Source organism: Chenopodium quinoa, unplaced genomic scaffold, assembly GCF_001683475.1.
Source record: "Chenopodium quinoa cultivar QQ74 unplaced genomic scaffold, ASM168347v1, whole genome shotgun sequence".
NCBI classification, from domain to species: Eukaryota; Viridiplantae; Streptophyta; class Magnoliopsida; order Caryophyllales; family Amaranthaceae; genus Chenopodium; species Chenopodium quinoa.
This window is the reverse complement of record NW_018742879.1, coordinates 1,664,839-1,681,317: the sequence shown is the minus strand read 5'-3', so window position 1 is coordinate 1,681,317 and position 16,479 is coordinate 1,664,839. Positions and strand designations below refer to the sequence as shown.

Below are 16,479 nucleotides of genomic sequence, written 5' to 3'. Positions count from 1 at the left end.
CCTACTCCCTCAGTGCGCGTTGACACCATAGAGCAGCCAAGGCACTTGAGAAGGAGGATAGGGCAAGAGGAAGGAGAGCGAGTTCCATCTTTTAAGGAGCTCGAATACTGGGACGAGGACACTTGGAGAACTGAACGAGAAAGAAAAAGAAACCTACAGTTCTTCGATGATTCCGAGCTCCGAAGTATCAAAAGAAGCAACACCGCATCCACGCTGCAAGAGACTGCCCGCCGAAACGTTCACGAACGCATCGGTCCGAGGGAGGGGAGCGTGCACAGTTGCCTCACCTACCTCGAAGGAACTGCACCTTACCTTGCATCATCCCAGCCGAGGACGAAAACCACTTCTACCTCTCTAAGAGGGGGAAGCGAGGTCCCATCACCTGGGAACAAGGGGAAAGTTGTGATGGTTCCCTCTAGTTCCCCATTCCAGAGCTGGATTCTAAAAGAGCATGTGGCGACAGTAAAAATCTCGGCACACATCACATATGATGGTACTTCGGACCCGAAGGACCACCTTGCCTCCTACGAGGGGCACATGCATCTGAACCCCAGGTCCGAAGTGACCTGGTGCAAATACTTTCCAACAACTTTGAAGGGTGTTGCACAAGCATGGATCACCAAAGGTGTAAAGGAAGGCTCAATAACTGGTTGGAAAGACCTCTCAAACAAGTTCAAAAGCAAGTTTTCTACGGCAAACCACCAAGAGAAAACAACTACAGAGCTCATGAGCGTGCATCAAGGGGAGGACGAAAGCCTCCGAGACTATAAGCGCGGTTCTGCTGAAGGAGGAAGACAAAGTCCAAAAGCCGATCTACTTCGTCAGCCACACTTTGACGGATGTCGAGAGCCGCTACCCTTTACTTGAAAAAGTTGCATATGTAGTAGTGGTTAGCGTTCGCAAACTAAGGCCCTATTTTGATTGTCATAAAATAGTGGTCTTAACTGATCAGCCACTGGAAAAATTGTGTGGGATCAACAGATGCTGACTACGTCCTTCGGGAGATTCACCTCGGCATCTTTGGGAATCATATCGGGGAAAGAACTTTGGCCCACAAGGCACCGAGGGCAGGGCATTATTGTCCCATCATGATCCTGGACTCTAAGGAACTGGTCATAAAATGCGAGAAATGTCAAAAATTCGCACCACTTATCCATCAGCCAGCCCGAGATCTCCAGCCGATTCTGAATCCTCTTGTATTTTCTTTATGGGGGTTGGATATCTTGGGACCATTCCCAGATGCTCCGTACCAGAAAAGATGGCTGATAGTCGGCATTGACTATTTTAGCAAATGATCAAGGACGAGGCAGCCTCGAACATCACTGAGCAAACTATCAGGAAATTCATCTAGCAGAATATTATCACTCGCTTCGGAATTCCGAAGGTCTCTGTCTTCGTTCATGGGGAGACAATTTGACAATCAGTCGCTGAGGTGGTACTCTGACCAATTCGGCATCAAGTTGGCCTATTCTGCGGTATGCCATCTGCAGAGCAATGGTCAAGCCGAAGCAGCAAACAAGTAGATTCTCAATGCACTTAAGAAGAGGGTTGAGGATCAAAAGTCCAAGTGGATATAGGAACTCCCTGGAACCCTCTAGTCACTTAGGATAACCGAAAAAGAGGTTACGGGACATTCACCATTTGAGCTGGTGTATGGGTCCGAAGTCGTCCTTCCAGTCGAAATTGACACAAAAAGTTTGCGAGTGCACCACTTCTCAACCGAAGTAAATGAACAACTCATGAAAGAATCCCTCAATTTTCTAGACGAGGTCAGAGATTCGGTTCGAGACAGAATGACTGCATACAAACAAAGAATCAACAAGTTTTATAGCCGAAGGGTCAATGCAAGACCACTCAAAATAGGGGACTTGGTTCTTCGAAATGCCGCAGTAGTGAAAAAAAGCCGCATTCATGGGAAACTCTCAGCCTCTTGGGAGGGATCTTATGAAATTTATGATGACCTTCAACCTGGAACCTACCGAGTTCGTCAGTTGGATGGAATCGGGTTGAAAAACCACTAGAATGCTAATGTACTGAAAAAATTTCATGTGTAAACCCTTCGGGGAAGAACAATCTATGTAAGTGCATCTTTTAAAATTAATGAAAGGCCTCCGAGCCACCGTTCTTATCAATTTTGAAAGTTTCTATTTTATGTCTTCTAGGTTTTTTTAAAAGGGTTTCTGTTCGGCACTGTCCGAGGTATAGCCCAACAGCGATATCATACTTCGGATTGCCGCCAAACCCGCCCAATAGGGAACAATGATTTCACTACCGAAGTATAGCCATATGAAGGCATGGTACTTCGGATAAATCAGTTTCTTGGGACAAATAGGTTGTGGACAAATTTGAAGCATAGCCAAGCACTGACATTGTGCTTCAGAGGTGTTATATCCGAGGCATTGCCATACTCTGGCATTGTGCTTCGGATAGTCATTCCCTCGAGAAACTTTCAAGGGTCGAGAGAATACCGCTCTCAAAGTCTAAGACTTCTGAGCAGCGAACTCATAGATTCTTCAAAAAAAAAAAAAGCATAGAAACTTCAAAAAAATTTTGCTTAATACAAGGCAGAACGAAGAAAGTCTTCATCTATACCAGTTAAACAAAGCAAATACCTTATAAATCCGAAGACTATGACTTCAGATTTCTGGGGAGGGCAAGAACCACTTAGCCAGTCTTACTTTTTCAGCAAGTGGGGACCAAATAGGTTCAAGCTGAAGCTCAACACTTAGAAAAATTAACAAAAGAGCTAAGTGCAAGACTAAGTAAAAGAGGCAAAGTAGTTGGAGAAGAAAACAATGCATTCAAAGCAGCAAATTATGCTCGGATCCCCGAGTTACAGCAAATCAAGTTCGGAATAAACAGAGACATATCCTAAATCGGCAGCCGTCCACTAAACTCTCAATATACCCTAATAACTACAAATAGTCGTTACTGCCTCAATAACCACGAAATTCAAATGCTAATTAATCATTTGCTTTCCTCCATTTTGCAAATCAAAACCCAACTCGTCAAACTTTCGAATCGAGTCTGGGGGGCAAGTTGTTTGGGTTCAATTTACTCCAATTAGGCTGGTCCACAAATGATTCAATTACAAAGCCCAAAAAAGGTCCAACTCTCCTAAAGCATGCGAGGTCAGTCAAAGGCCCGATAAACATGACAAGCCCATTTGACTTCAAGGCCCAACTTATTTATTTGAGCAAGGTATAAAAGCCTTGATTTCTCTCTTTTTACATTCATTTCAAGTCTCAAGTAATTAATTCTCTTGCATAGCTTTCTCTCTCTAGAAACATTGTACTGACTTCGGCATCGGAGGGGTCTTCCTCGGCACAACTTCCGAGGCCAATTTACGTGTGTATGTTGTGCAGGAAACCCTCGCCCTAGTCATCACTTGGGCCGATTCCAGTTTTCAACCCATAAGAAAGGTCCAGACGAAGGACCTATAGTTTTCACCTGAAACATATACTAACACACGTGCTCATTTTATCAGAGTTACAATCTTCCAGAAGTCCATTTCTTCGTAACTTGAATGGTCATTATCCATCCCTAACATAAATACATAATTAGAGATTTAGAGTTATCTCGTATCTCATCAAATTTTTAATTGCAAAGTTCCCGCGCTTCTCAAATTCGACCCATCAAACTTCAGATAATCACATTATATTCATTTCAGCTTCAAATTCAATCTTGTATAATCGTAAAAGAAGCGATCATTATTGTGATTTATGCCAACCAATCTTCAGCAACAATTTGGAATTTGAAGTATTTTTACTCTTATGCCTGAATTTGCGTGTATTGCTCTTGCTCACCAAGTGTTCGATGAATTGCCTAAGAGAACGTAATGTAAAAAGAATATATACCCTGAAGCTGAAAGGTTTTCGCTTTTCTCTGTATACCACAATGGTAACACTTCCTCCTACTACTGCTCTACAAAACCTTCCTGGGTTTCAGGAGCTATGCAGCCTTGTTTTGACTCCTATCGGTGGCCTAAATGAATTGGAATTAAGTCTTAAGAAATGTGAAGTTCACTTAACCCCTTCAATTGTGGTGGAAGTGGTGAATCATTGTAAAGAGGAAGCATCCACGAGGCGGTTGCTTCGTTTCTTCACATGGTCATGCAAGAGTTTGGGTTCAGCTTTGGGGGATAAGGACTTTAACCATGCCATTCGGGTTTTTGCTGAGAAGAAGGATCATAGGGCAGTTGACATTTTGCTGGCAGATCTTCGTAAGGATCAAAGGGTTTTGGAAGCACAGACTTTTGGAACTGTGGCTGAAATATTTGTGAAGATGGGGAGAGAAGGCGATGCATTGGGCATCTTTAAAAATCTGGACCTGTTCAAGTGTGCACAGGACAGAATGACTGTCACTGCTATTGTTAATGCGCTTTGTGCAAAAGGCCATGCAAGAGGGGCAGAAGGGGTTGTGTATCATCATAAGGATAAGATATCTGGTGCAGAGTCTTGTGTTTATAGGAGTATATTATATGGTTGGTCTGTGCAGGGAAATGTCAAGGAGACTCGTAGACTTCTCCAGGAGATGAAGTCGAGGAAAATTACTCTGGATCTTTATTGCTTCAACACATACCTTAGGTGCCTTTGTGAGTATAAACTTAAGAAAAACCCGTCTGGGCTTGTGCCAGAAGCTCTTAACGTGTTCATGGAAATGAAAACATACAAGATCACTCCAAATTCAATAAGTTACAATGTGTTGCTTTCTTGTTTGGGTAGAACAAGAAGAGTAAAGGAGTCGCTTAGAATCTTTGATTCCATGAGGAAATCAGGTTGTGCTCCTAATTGGGTGACCTATTATATTTTAATTCGGGTTTTATACTTGACAGGAAGGTTTGGAAAAGGTAATCAGATACTGGAATTGATGGCAGAAGATGGGCTCGAGCCACCAGAAAAGTTTTATCATGACCTGGTTGGTGTTCTTTGTGGGGTTGAGAGAGTAAATTATGCATTGGAGTTGTTTGGTCGCATGAAGAAAAGCTCAGCTGGTGATTATGGTCCGGTGTATGATGTTTTGATTCCAAAATTTTGTAAGTGTGGTGAATTTGAGAAGGGCAAAGAGCTTTGGGATGAGGCAGAGAGAATGGGTATTGCTCTACAATGCTCAAGAGATGTGTTGGATCCTTCAATAACCGAGGTTTTTCCGCCCAAGAGGAAGGAGATCTCTCTGAAATTCAAGGATACATCAATACTGAATACTATTGACAGGGGTTAAATCGGTCGCTACAATCTAACTCTCAATCAAACAATACTTATACGAACACCCTATAACCAAGTACAAAGGCAAATAAAGGTTCGGTCCACGAGGAACGAGAGTAATTACAAATCAATCTTAAACCTAAGCTAGTTCGAAATCAATGGAAAATGGTGTTCTAAAATACTACTAATAAGATGGAATAAATCAATAAACTAAGACACTAGGGAGAACGGGAATTCACCAAACCATCGGTAACTACGCAACAAGGAATCACAGAGACAAACGGGATATGCAAAGACTATATGTCTGATCAATATAATGTGATAGGAAGACAACGGGCAATACTAAGCTTGGATTTCTCATGCACTTAACATTACTCGATACATAATCAAACCACATTCAATAATGAAATACTCAATTCACAATCTCTTGTTCAAATCAAGGAATTCATGCAATCAAATTCAAGATTCTAGGTTAGCTACTCCTATTATAATGAATTAACATGCAATCGCATATAATCAATTTAATCACAATCCGTTTATCAAAATCAATCCTCAATTACATAGATTACCTAGGCCGGGTTTCATCCCGAAACCCTAGCTAGGAGACTACTCACACATATTCATAATCAAAGCAATAATGAATTCCAAAAGCATAATAGATATAAACATGAATTCTGATTAAGGAATAATAAAGCTTGATTAATAAACAAGAATGAATAATACCAATTGTATTGATGCGAATCAATGGAAAAGTTCAGAACTTTGATATCCGTCGTCAATGAATAATACAAAGAATCTTCGCAAATCTTGCTTCAAATCAATCCAAGAAAACTAAAATCTCTAGAAATATCTCTAAGAAAACTAATGAATCTCTAATACTAAGAACGTTCTTCAATAACTCTCTACAAAGGCTCTCAAAACTATCTCTAAAAACTGTCTTTTAATCCTCCTAAAATCGGGCCTTATATACGTCTTCTAATTCGGAGAAGTCAAGCGCGCAGTTAACCCTGGATCAGCACGGCCGTGCTGAATTTGGCACGACCGTGCTAGCTTGTCAGTAAGTAAACCGGGTTTCTTCTTCAGGTTGGCACGGCCGTGCTATATATGGCACGGCCGTGCAGCTTCCTGGCACGGCCGTGCTAAAAATGACACGGCCGTGCAGCTTCCTGGCACGGCCGTGCTAAAAATGACACGGCCGTGCTGAATATGCTCTAGCACGGGGCTCATACTGAAGCTGACACGGGCACGGGCAACATCTGGCACGGTCGTGCTAATGGCCTGCACGGCCGTGCGGGTGCGTGGATACTGACACGGCCGTGCTATTGGCTTGCACGGCCGTGCTGCCTTGCCTGGGGTTGCTTGCTTATAGGCCAGCACGGGTGTGCCTATGGTAACACGGCCGTGCTGCCTGTGCTATGTAATCAATGCACGACACTTGAACTTCCTTAACTCCTCGGACTCCGGTCAAGGCTAGCTCGGTTACGCATCAAGGGCTCGGGATCCGATTAAACTCGGTTGACATTACCTGAAAACACATCAAAAACAAACCGAAAACCCGTGAAGCACGTAATATGGGGAACGTAAGCATAACAAGGTAATAATCGGCCAAAGCGGCCCCAAATACATCCAAAATCATCCTAAAATATGCCCTAAAGCGCGCCCTAAAGTGCGCTTGTCAAAACCCCCCAAGCTACACTTTTGCTAGTCCTCGAGCAAAAACCAAGGGATACACACACACACAGGATCAAATAAACTATTGCCATTACATATAAATCCAATTTAGCACAGAATGAAGTCAATGGATCCTACTTAGAACAACCAGGCACGGAATGAAAACTCACTCAAACAAGCAACGAGACACACAATCCAAGGTGTCGTTGATCAAAATGCAAACAAAACCTAAACCAAGCATAGAGAACAAAGAAGTCATGCTTCCCTCTAAACCCAACCAAACCGGCCACGTCCTCCCCTTTTGCTTCAAATCACCACCCTAATTGGCCCCTCGTGATTAGGGGTGGCAATTCGGGTCAGCAGGTCGGGTTCGGGTCAGATTTCGGGTCAATTTCGGGTTATGCTTAGAAACTATTAAAAATGGTGTAAAACTTAATATTATTACGAAATATGAAATTTGGCTCAAATCGGGTCGAATTCGGGTTGTTCAGGTTCGGTTCAGGTCGGGTTCGGGTCTCTCTCAGTAACTTCGGGTCGGGTTCGGGTCAGGTTTTCGTGTCGGGTCAGGGTTTGCCAGCCCTACTCGTGATTCCTCGAAGGAACCGGAAAAAATGATATTTTGAGGAAATAACAAAGGTATCCCGACATCTCGATTACGCATAATCTTTCCATAGGGTTGAAAGGTATCTCCCTCCACCGTTTGAGAACCGAACACCTCTAAAGTCTAAGGGTCTTAAAAGGGTTGTAATGTATTGGCAATGGGTAAGGTAGGTGAAAACAATTTTAAAAAAAAAGTGGTGTTAATTCCTAAATGAGGCGCAAGAATCACAATTCTCAAAAACAATAGTTCAAAAGATGTAATTCACTTTCCACAATCTCATTGATTCACATTCTTACACATCTCGAATTATCCATATAATTCACACTCAAATGACCTCTTTCAAACTTCAAAACTTTATTTATGTGTCCTTGCCTTTTTCACAAGTCGGACGGCTTTTCTCCCTTTTTTTTTATTTTGATTTTCTTTTCCTTTTTTTTCAAAAACAAATTTTCATATTACATCTTTACAATTAATCTCACTTTCAAACTTGCTCAAACCAACTATCGATCATTATTCTTGATTTATACACAATAAGCTCAAACAAACCTTGCGAGGTAAACGCTTCACAACTAAGGGTTGGTAAAACATCGGCCATCGGGTTTGTAACATGGGTAACCAAGAATGGAATTAAAGGCTCAACATGGTTAGCAAGTAAGATGATGTAAAAAGAAAATTAATTTGTAACAAAACAAAAGGAACAAAATAAGAAAAATGAAAAAGGTGCCCTCTTCCTCCCTTAAAAGTGTCAAGTCGGTCTCGGGAGCTACTAGTCAACACAAAGATCGAAAAATGCGTAATCAAGGATCCAAATATGCCACTCAACAAGAATGATGAAGGCTAGAACAAATAAACCTCACGGGATCTATAAAACAAAGCAACTACCAATTAAGGGGATCAAATCTACAAATGGGAAGCGACTCCATCTTACCACAGCCCAAAGGCATAGAGTTTCACATGACAAAAGTGTTCTAACCAACTACCTTCGCCTAGACTCGTCTACATTGATCAACAATAGACTCAAACTGTGCATTCATTACTGGCTTAAGTAGAAATAGATATTCCACACACATTCATTCACGTTTTGAATCCAAATATGAGCATTATTCCAAAAGTTTATGCAATTAGACAAGTTATTCACGATCCAAAAATATAGGAAAAGACTATGAGGCAAATCAAATAAACTAGACTACACATTCTCATAACAGAAGCTTTTCCTATATTGCACACATATATAAACAACTAAGTAATCTAAACAAGCTAAATGGCTCATAAAGAGGCATGAAAATCACATAATAATCCCAATCGACAAACAAGTGATCGAATGATATCAACATCAACGATCCCAGGTTACTTAGAACCGATCAAACATCCTCGAACCATTCAACTTCTTCCTAAACTAAACTATCCTAAGCACACACAAAAAAAAAAGATCTCACCAAATTTGCTTCCCGGGAGCTTCAATTAACGGCCATAGCATCGTTCTTCAAACTCATGCCGCGTCTCGAATGTTCCCAATCTGCAAAAAGGAAAGACATACTAGCAAACAAGTTAAGGTTAGTCTAGGAAAGCAGTAAATCTTTTTGTTTTTGTTTTTCTATTTTTTTTTTTTCAAGCAAATAAAAACTAAACTACCAAAAATCCAAATCCCTAAATACAAGTAAGACCCCCCCCCCCAAGCTAGAATCAAACATTGTCCTCAATGTTTACACATCAAGGACTTACAATAGTAAGGAGAGGGAGGTAACTAAAGGGAAAGGGAAAGGGATCACGAGCTAGGCCCGCCCGGGCCATAAGGGAAACGGGAGGCCATATCATCAACACTCCTCTTCAGGTCTCTGAAGGCGGAGGTCATATCCACGTTCGACCGGCGCAAATCCGCTACCTCGAGCCTCAAATCTTCCATTCCTTGGCGGAGCCAGGCGAAGTCTTGCGCCGGGATCTGCTGGGCCGCATCCGGGCCACCCTCCTCGTCATCATCATCATCATCAGCATCGTCACCTCCTTGGCCCCCGTGGGCCTGCTCATCCCCCTGGTGAGGCTGGGGATTGCGGTCTACATACTCCGTGCCTCCGTCCTCGTTCCAGGCGAAGTCGGGGTCGAAGATCCAGTTGTCCTTGTTGTAAACCACCGTCCTCTCCGGATCGGGCAAGTAGGCGTATGGCTTGCCTGCTACGAGCCACAAATAGCAATCCGGCTGGGATGTCCCTTCAAGCCACTGCATGGCTCTCAAGGTGCGCATATCAAGCCTCGTAGTGCCTGGGATAGCCTGCAATCCAGAAAAATCAATCCCATTATATTGCGCAAGAATGGTGATCATGCCACCGATAGTAATATCACCCCTACCCCGGGCTACACCGTCGAGGTGGTCTAGTAACCACGCTCCCATGTCTAGACGCCCGTCCCCACGGGTGAGGTGCCAAATAAACTGTAACTCCCTACTGGAGACTACACCCGAACTATCTCCTCTAGCAAAGATAGTAGAGGAGAAGGTCCTGTGGGACAACCGAAAGGCGGGATTTACGATGGAAGTCGCCTTATCCCGACGGGGATCTCTATCCATTTTCCCCGTGATTTGCCGCCAAAACAACCCGGAGTTGTAGTGTTTTGAGTGGCCATCCTTAGGACCATATTTCAGGTCGGATGTCCACCCAAAGGCGGCATTAACTTGGGCTACCGACATTTGAATGGTGCCCGAGTTCATTAGTTGAAAGGACAAGTACCGGGGTGAGTTATTCTCATCCCGATGCACGTACAAAGAAGACAAAAACTCGAGGGTAAGCCTCTTGTAAGTGAGAGCATGCATGGTAAGGAAAGAATCAAAATTGGTAAATGAAAATAGTTGAACCATGTCGCTTTCGATCCCTAGAGCCCTAGCGGCTAAAGGGTCGTAGAACTTGGTAGGCCGGATCGGCCGGTGGGATAATCCTACAAATTTGTCCAAAAACGACGGGTTATTAAAAACAATACCCATGGTGTCCACCGAGGGTGGAACCATGGATGAGGATGCATCGTCCCGACCCGGTCTCCTAGTCGATGTCTTTGTTCTAGGCATGTTTGATTCAAGAAATTAAGCACAATATACCAATTAACAAGCAAGAAACTATCCTAGCATGCAATGTACTACCCTAACACTACTAGTTCACCCAAACTTGCAACAATAAAGCACAATTCAACAACAAATATTCAATAAAACGAATGAAATTGGACAAAAATTGCGGAAATCAATGAGTTTAAGAACGAATTCACCGAGGACTCCACGAAGTGGAGTTGTGGCGAGCTCAAAGAGGGCCGAATTTTGCGTCCAATCACTTGAAAAATGCTCTAAGGCAAGGAGGGTGCCGAGATCTTGAAAGAAGAGTATGGGGAATTAGGGTTTGATGTGAGGAATTGAGGGAGGAGGTTGGGGGTTTGGGTTAGTTTAGAGAGAAAAAGGGTAGGAGAGTTGGAGAATAATGAGAGAGTGTGAGTGAAATCGTGTTTAAAAACACGAAAGACTATCCGGAACCCGTGCTGCACGACCGTGCTATAACTGGCACGGCCGTGTTGGCTTGGCAGGCTTTTTTGCGAAATTGAATTTCAGATGGCACGGCCGTGTTAAAATTAGCACGGCCGTGCTGAAGTTTGGCACGACCGTGCCGAATTTGGCACGGCCGTGTTGGCTTGGCAGGCTTTTTGCGAAATTGAATTTCAGATGGCACGGCCGTGTTAAAATTAGCACGGCCGTGCTAGTACTTGACACGGCCGTGCTGTCTGATGGCACGGCCGTGCTGTCTGATGGCACGGCCGTGCCGTCTGCTGCAGTCTGCAGGTTTTCTTTTCCCTCAAGGCACTCATCACTCTCTTCATTCCGACTTCTAACCAATCTTCTACCTGCACAAAAACACACAAGAGCACACAAAACTCACACAAAATAGGAGCTAAACCAACTACAAAACAAAAGAAACTACTCTAGTAAAAGCAAGAAAATCGGGTTGCCTCCCGGAAGCGCTAAGTTTAACGTCGATAGCTTGACGTGGTCACATTCAACTCTTGTGACCGCATTCGAGCACATCTATCACACCAACATGGGCTCCCTCATAGTATGTCTTCAACCTTTGCCCATTAACCACGAAGGATTGCAACCCACTAGAATCATAAAGCTCAACCGCACCGGAAGGGAAAACATCTTTGACAGTGAATGGACCCCTCCATCTTGACATCAACTTACCGGGGAAGAGCTTCATCCTAGAGTTATATAAGAGGACTTTGTCACCAACATTGAACACCTTCCGCTCTATTTTCCGGTCATGGAACTCCTTAGATCGGGACTTGTATAGGTTCGCACTGTCATATGCGTCTATCCGAAGCTCCTCCAATTCATGAAGGTCCAACATCCGTTGCTCTCCCGCGCTTGCTAGATCAAAATTTATCTTCTTGATAGCCCATTGAGCGCGGTGCTCTAGTTCGACCGGGAGGTGACATGCTTTCCCGTAGATCAAACGGTATGGGGTGGTGCCTATTGGGGTCTTGAAAGCAGTCCGGTATGCCCAAAGTGCATCATCAAGCTTATCGGACCAATCTTTCCTATTCTTCGCCACTGTCTTCTCAAGGATGGACTTTATCTGTCGATTGGAGACTTCCGCTTGCCCACTAGATTGAGGGTGATAGGTTGTCCCGAACCGTTGATGTACTCCATTCTTTCGAAGCATCCTTTGAAAGGCCCCATGCACAAAGTGTGACCCGTTGTCACTTATAACCGCCCTAGGAACCCCGAACCTTGGAAATATAATCTTCTTGAAGAGTTTTACCACCACCTTGTGATCATTTGTAGGGGAGGCAATTGCTTCCACCCACTTAGACACGTAATCCACAGCCACAAGTATGTATTGGTTCCCACGGGAGGAAGGGAAAGGTCCCATAAAGTCAATGCCCCACACATCAAAGATCTCAAGTTCAAGTATGGGTTTTTGAGGCATTTCATTCTTCTTGGAAATGTTTCAACTCCGTTGGCAAGCATCGCAAGTCTTCACAAATGCCCACGCGTCCCTAAAGATATGGGGCCACCATAGCCCACATTGCAAAACCTTTTGGGCTGTCTTATTAGCCCCCATGTGACCTCCGCAAGGGTCGGAGTGGCACATTTTCAGCACACTATGAACTTCTTCCTCTGGAACGCACCTTCTTAGGAGACCATCTACACCTCTCTTGAACAAAATTGGATCATCCCATATGTAATGCCTTGCATCGCTCCTAATCTTCTTCCGTTGGTGCTTGGAGTAATCGGGGGGAAACTCCGCATAAGCTAAGTAGTTTACCAAATCCGCAAACCATGGTAGAATCTTCTCCTTGAGGAGGTATAAAACATCATCCTTCAACTCATCACAAATGGGCAGCCCATCATCTTCTTGTTGCTCCCTCTCCATGCGCGAAAGGTGATCCGCAACCACATTCTCGGCTCCCTTCTTGTCCCGGATCTCCACATGAAATTGTTGTAAAGATAGGACCCATCGGAGGAGGCGTGGTTTGGATTCCTTCTTTGAAATTAGGTACTTAATGGCAGCATGGTCGGTATAAACAATCGTTTTGGAACCAATGAGGTAGTCCCAAAATTTCTCAAATGCATGAACAATGGCTAGGAACTCTTTCTCTGTAGTGGTGTAGTTCCTTTGTGCTTCATTTAAGGTCTTGGACATGTAATAGATCACGTGAACCCTCTTCTCAACTCGTTGCCCAAGAACACCTCCAATAGCCGTATCACTAGCATCGCACATCAACTCAAAAGGTAGGTCCCATCGTGGTCCTTGCACAATCGGTGCCGAAATCAAAGCTTTCTTAAGTGTGTTAAAAGTTTGTAGGCACTCTTTGTCGAACTTGAAGTCGACTTCCTTTTGCAATAAGGCAGTCAAAGGCTTGGCTATAAGAGAGAAATCTTTTATGAATCCCCGGTAGAACCCCGCATGCCCTAGGAATTGTCTTACCCCTTTTGAATTGACCGGTGGTGGTAGCTTTGCTATAACTTCAACCTTTGCTTTGTCCACCTCTATGCCTGCATTTGAGATCTTGTGACCGAGAACAATACCTTCTTCAACCATGAAGTGACACTTCTCCCAGTTCAGGACTAAATTCACTCTCTCACACCGTTGTAGGCACTTCCCCAAGTTCACTAGGCAATCATCAAAGGAGGCTCCCCCAACAGAAAAATCGTCCATGAAAACCTCCATCTCGGCCTCCAACATGTCCCCAAAAATGCTCATCATACACCGTTGAAAGGTGCCCGGTGCATTGCAAAGTCCAAAAGGCATTCTCCTGTAGGCAAAAGTACCATATGGACAAGTAAAAGTCGTCTTCTCTTGGTCATCCGGGTTTATAGGTATTTGGAAAAACCCCGAATAACCGTCAAGAAAGCAATAATACTTGTGCCTAGTTAGTCTTTCGAGCATTTGATCAATAAAAGGGAGGGGAAAATGGTCCTTTTTGGTAGATGCGTTTAGACGTCTATAGTATATGCACATCCGCCAGCCGGTCACCGTTCTAGTTGAGATGAGCTCACCATTCTCATTCTCAACTACAGTCATTCCCCCCTTCTTAGGGACAACATGCACAGGTGAAACCCATCTAGAGCTTGAAATGGGGAAGATGATACCTGCATCAAGAAGTTTGGTGATCTCTTTCTTCACCACCTCCCCCATTTGAGGATTGAGTTTCCTCTGCCTCTCAATAGAAGGCTTCGCACCATCCTCGAGAGTTATGTGATGCATACATATAGCGGGGCTAATACCCTTGAGGTTATCAATGGTATAACCTATGGCACTTTGATGCTCTCTCAATACATCACACAACTTCCGAGTTTGATCCGCATCTAAAGAAGAATTCACAATGACAGGATAAGTTGAATCAGGGCCAAGAAATTCGTACCTTAGATGTAATGGTAGAGGTTTCAATTCTATTTTAGGGGCCTCGTTTACCTCTTTTGTGGTGGCCTCAGCAAGTGCATACATGGGTGTAATTTCCTTGAAACCGGTATCACCATCACCTTCCTCTAGCATTTGCTCCTCTATGTACCTACTCTCATCGGTATCACTTGGCTCAAGATCATGGTTAGTAGAAAGCAATAGTGTATGCATACTAGAGACAATCGAATCAATAGTGTCAATCATCATGCAGTTTTCGAAAGTAGACAAAGGATATTGCATGCTTTTGTTCAGATCAAATTCAAGGACCTCCTCTCCTACCTTTAAAGAAATCTTGGCACTCTTCACATCAATGAGAGCACCAGAGGTAGCTAGGAAAGGTCGCCCAAGAATAATAGGTATATGGTTATCTTCATCCATTTCCAAAACTACAAAATCCACAGGTATCACAAATTTCCCAACTCGTAGGGGAACATCTTCTACCTTACCCTTAGGAAATTTGATCAAACGATCAGCTAACTGTAGGGTAATGTTGGTAGGAAGAAGTTCTCCTACCCCTAATCTTTGATATACAGAATATGGCATAAGACTAACACTAGCCCCAAGATCACATAATGCATTATCAATTTTCATTTTATTAATAGCACAAGGGATTGAGAAATTACCTGGGTCTCCCAATTTTGGAGGCATCTTGTTCATAATGATTGCACTACAATTCGCGGTGAGGTTAACAGTTTCCACCCCATCACAATTCCTCCTGCCACTCAAAATATCTTTCAAAAACCTAGCATAGTTAGGCATTTGTTTTATAGCGTCGGTGAATGGTATGGAAAGGTGAATTTGCTTCAAAGTATCTAAAAACTTACCGAATTGAACATCCAACTTATGTCTCACAAACTTATGGGGGTAAGGAAGTTTTTGCAATAGATTGGGCTCTTTGAGTTGTGTTACTTCATTTTCATTTAAGACCTCTACAGTTTTATCATTCTCTCCGGTCCTCTCCTCCTCACTCTCTATAACAGTATCAGTGGTAGGTGTAGTCACAGATTGACTCCTAGGGGGTACTACTTCATCGCTCCCCCTCAATGTCTTTCCACTCCTAGTGGTGATAGCATTTACAGAGTTTTTAGGGTCAATACCTTGAGGTGGGAGTTTTGACACTCCAACCCCATCCTTTATAGCACTAGCCAACTGAGAAATCTGGGTTTCAAGCATTTTATTATGTGTCATCACTTCATTAAACTTTTTGTCACTGGTGGCCATGAAAGTGTTGAACATTTTGGTCTGTGCTTCCATCATCTCCTCCAAACTAGTCCTTTGCGATGGTCCTTGAGCATTGTAGTTGTCATTAGAGGCTCGGGAGCCACGCGCATTAGACTGTTGGGGATTTTGATTTTGGAAGTTGTTCCTGTTACCATTGTTATTCCAATTTCCCCTGTTATTGGCATTCATGCTCTGATTGTATTGCCCTTGATTACCTGCATTTTGTTGGTAATTATTCTGATTACCAAAATTACCATGTTGATTATAAGACCCTTGGGGATTTTGGTCCCTTTGGTTCCTGTTTCCCCACTGGTTTTGCTGTTGGTAGTCAGAATTATTACCCTGTTGATTATAATTGTTCCCTCTTTGATTAGGTGGTAAATATATGTTATTGTCATTCCTAGGTCTATTATCATAAGACAAGGCATTGACTTGTTCATTATCACACTCATTACCATCATTATAGTTGGATTGAAATTGGGAATCTACGTTACAGGCAGAGGTATCATGGTCATAAGACCCACAGTTTTCACAGAATATACATCCAGCAGGCATATTATTAGAGTTAGAGTGCATACCTGCTCCCTTAGAATAGGATGGAAGATTTTGATGCGGTGGATCGTTGAGCTTCTCTTTGATAATTGACATTTCCTTACCTAGATTTACAATTTGCGATGTCAAATTCCCGATTGCATTAAGATGGTCTACCGAATAGACCGCTCCTCCACTCTTGCTCATGGCCTCTCGCTCTCCATCTTGCCAATCCATGTGGTGTCGTACCACATCTTCTATGATATCAATGACTTCTTCTTCGGTTTTGTTCATAATGGGGCCACCTGCTCCCGCATCC

General features: G+C 43.3%; 1 protein-coding gene across 1 annotated transcript; it reads left to right on the top strand.

The window, feature by feature from the left end:
* The first annotated feature begins 981 nt into the window (after nucleotides 1-981).
* On the top strand, nucleotides 982-5,220 carry LOC110726277 (pentatricopeptide repeat-containing protein At5g61370, mitochondrial-like). The gene is made up of 2 exons (XM_021905731.1): nucleotides 982-992; nucleotides 3,849-5,220. The coding sequence occupies exons 1-2, from the start codon at nucleotides 982-984 to the stop codon at nucleotides 5,218-5,220; spliced, it is 1,383 nt and encodes a 460-aa protein (XP_021761423.1).
* The last annotated feature ends 11,259 nt before the right edge of the window (nucleotides 5,221-16,479 follow it).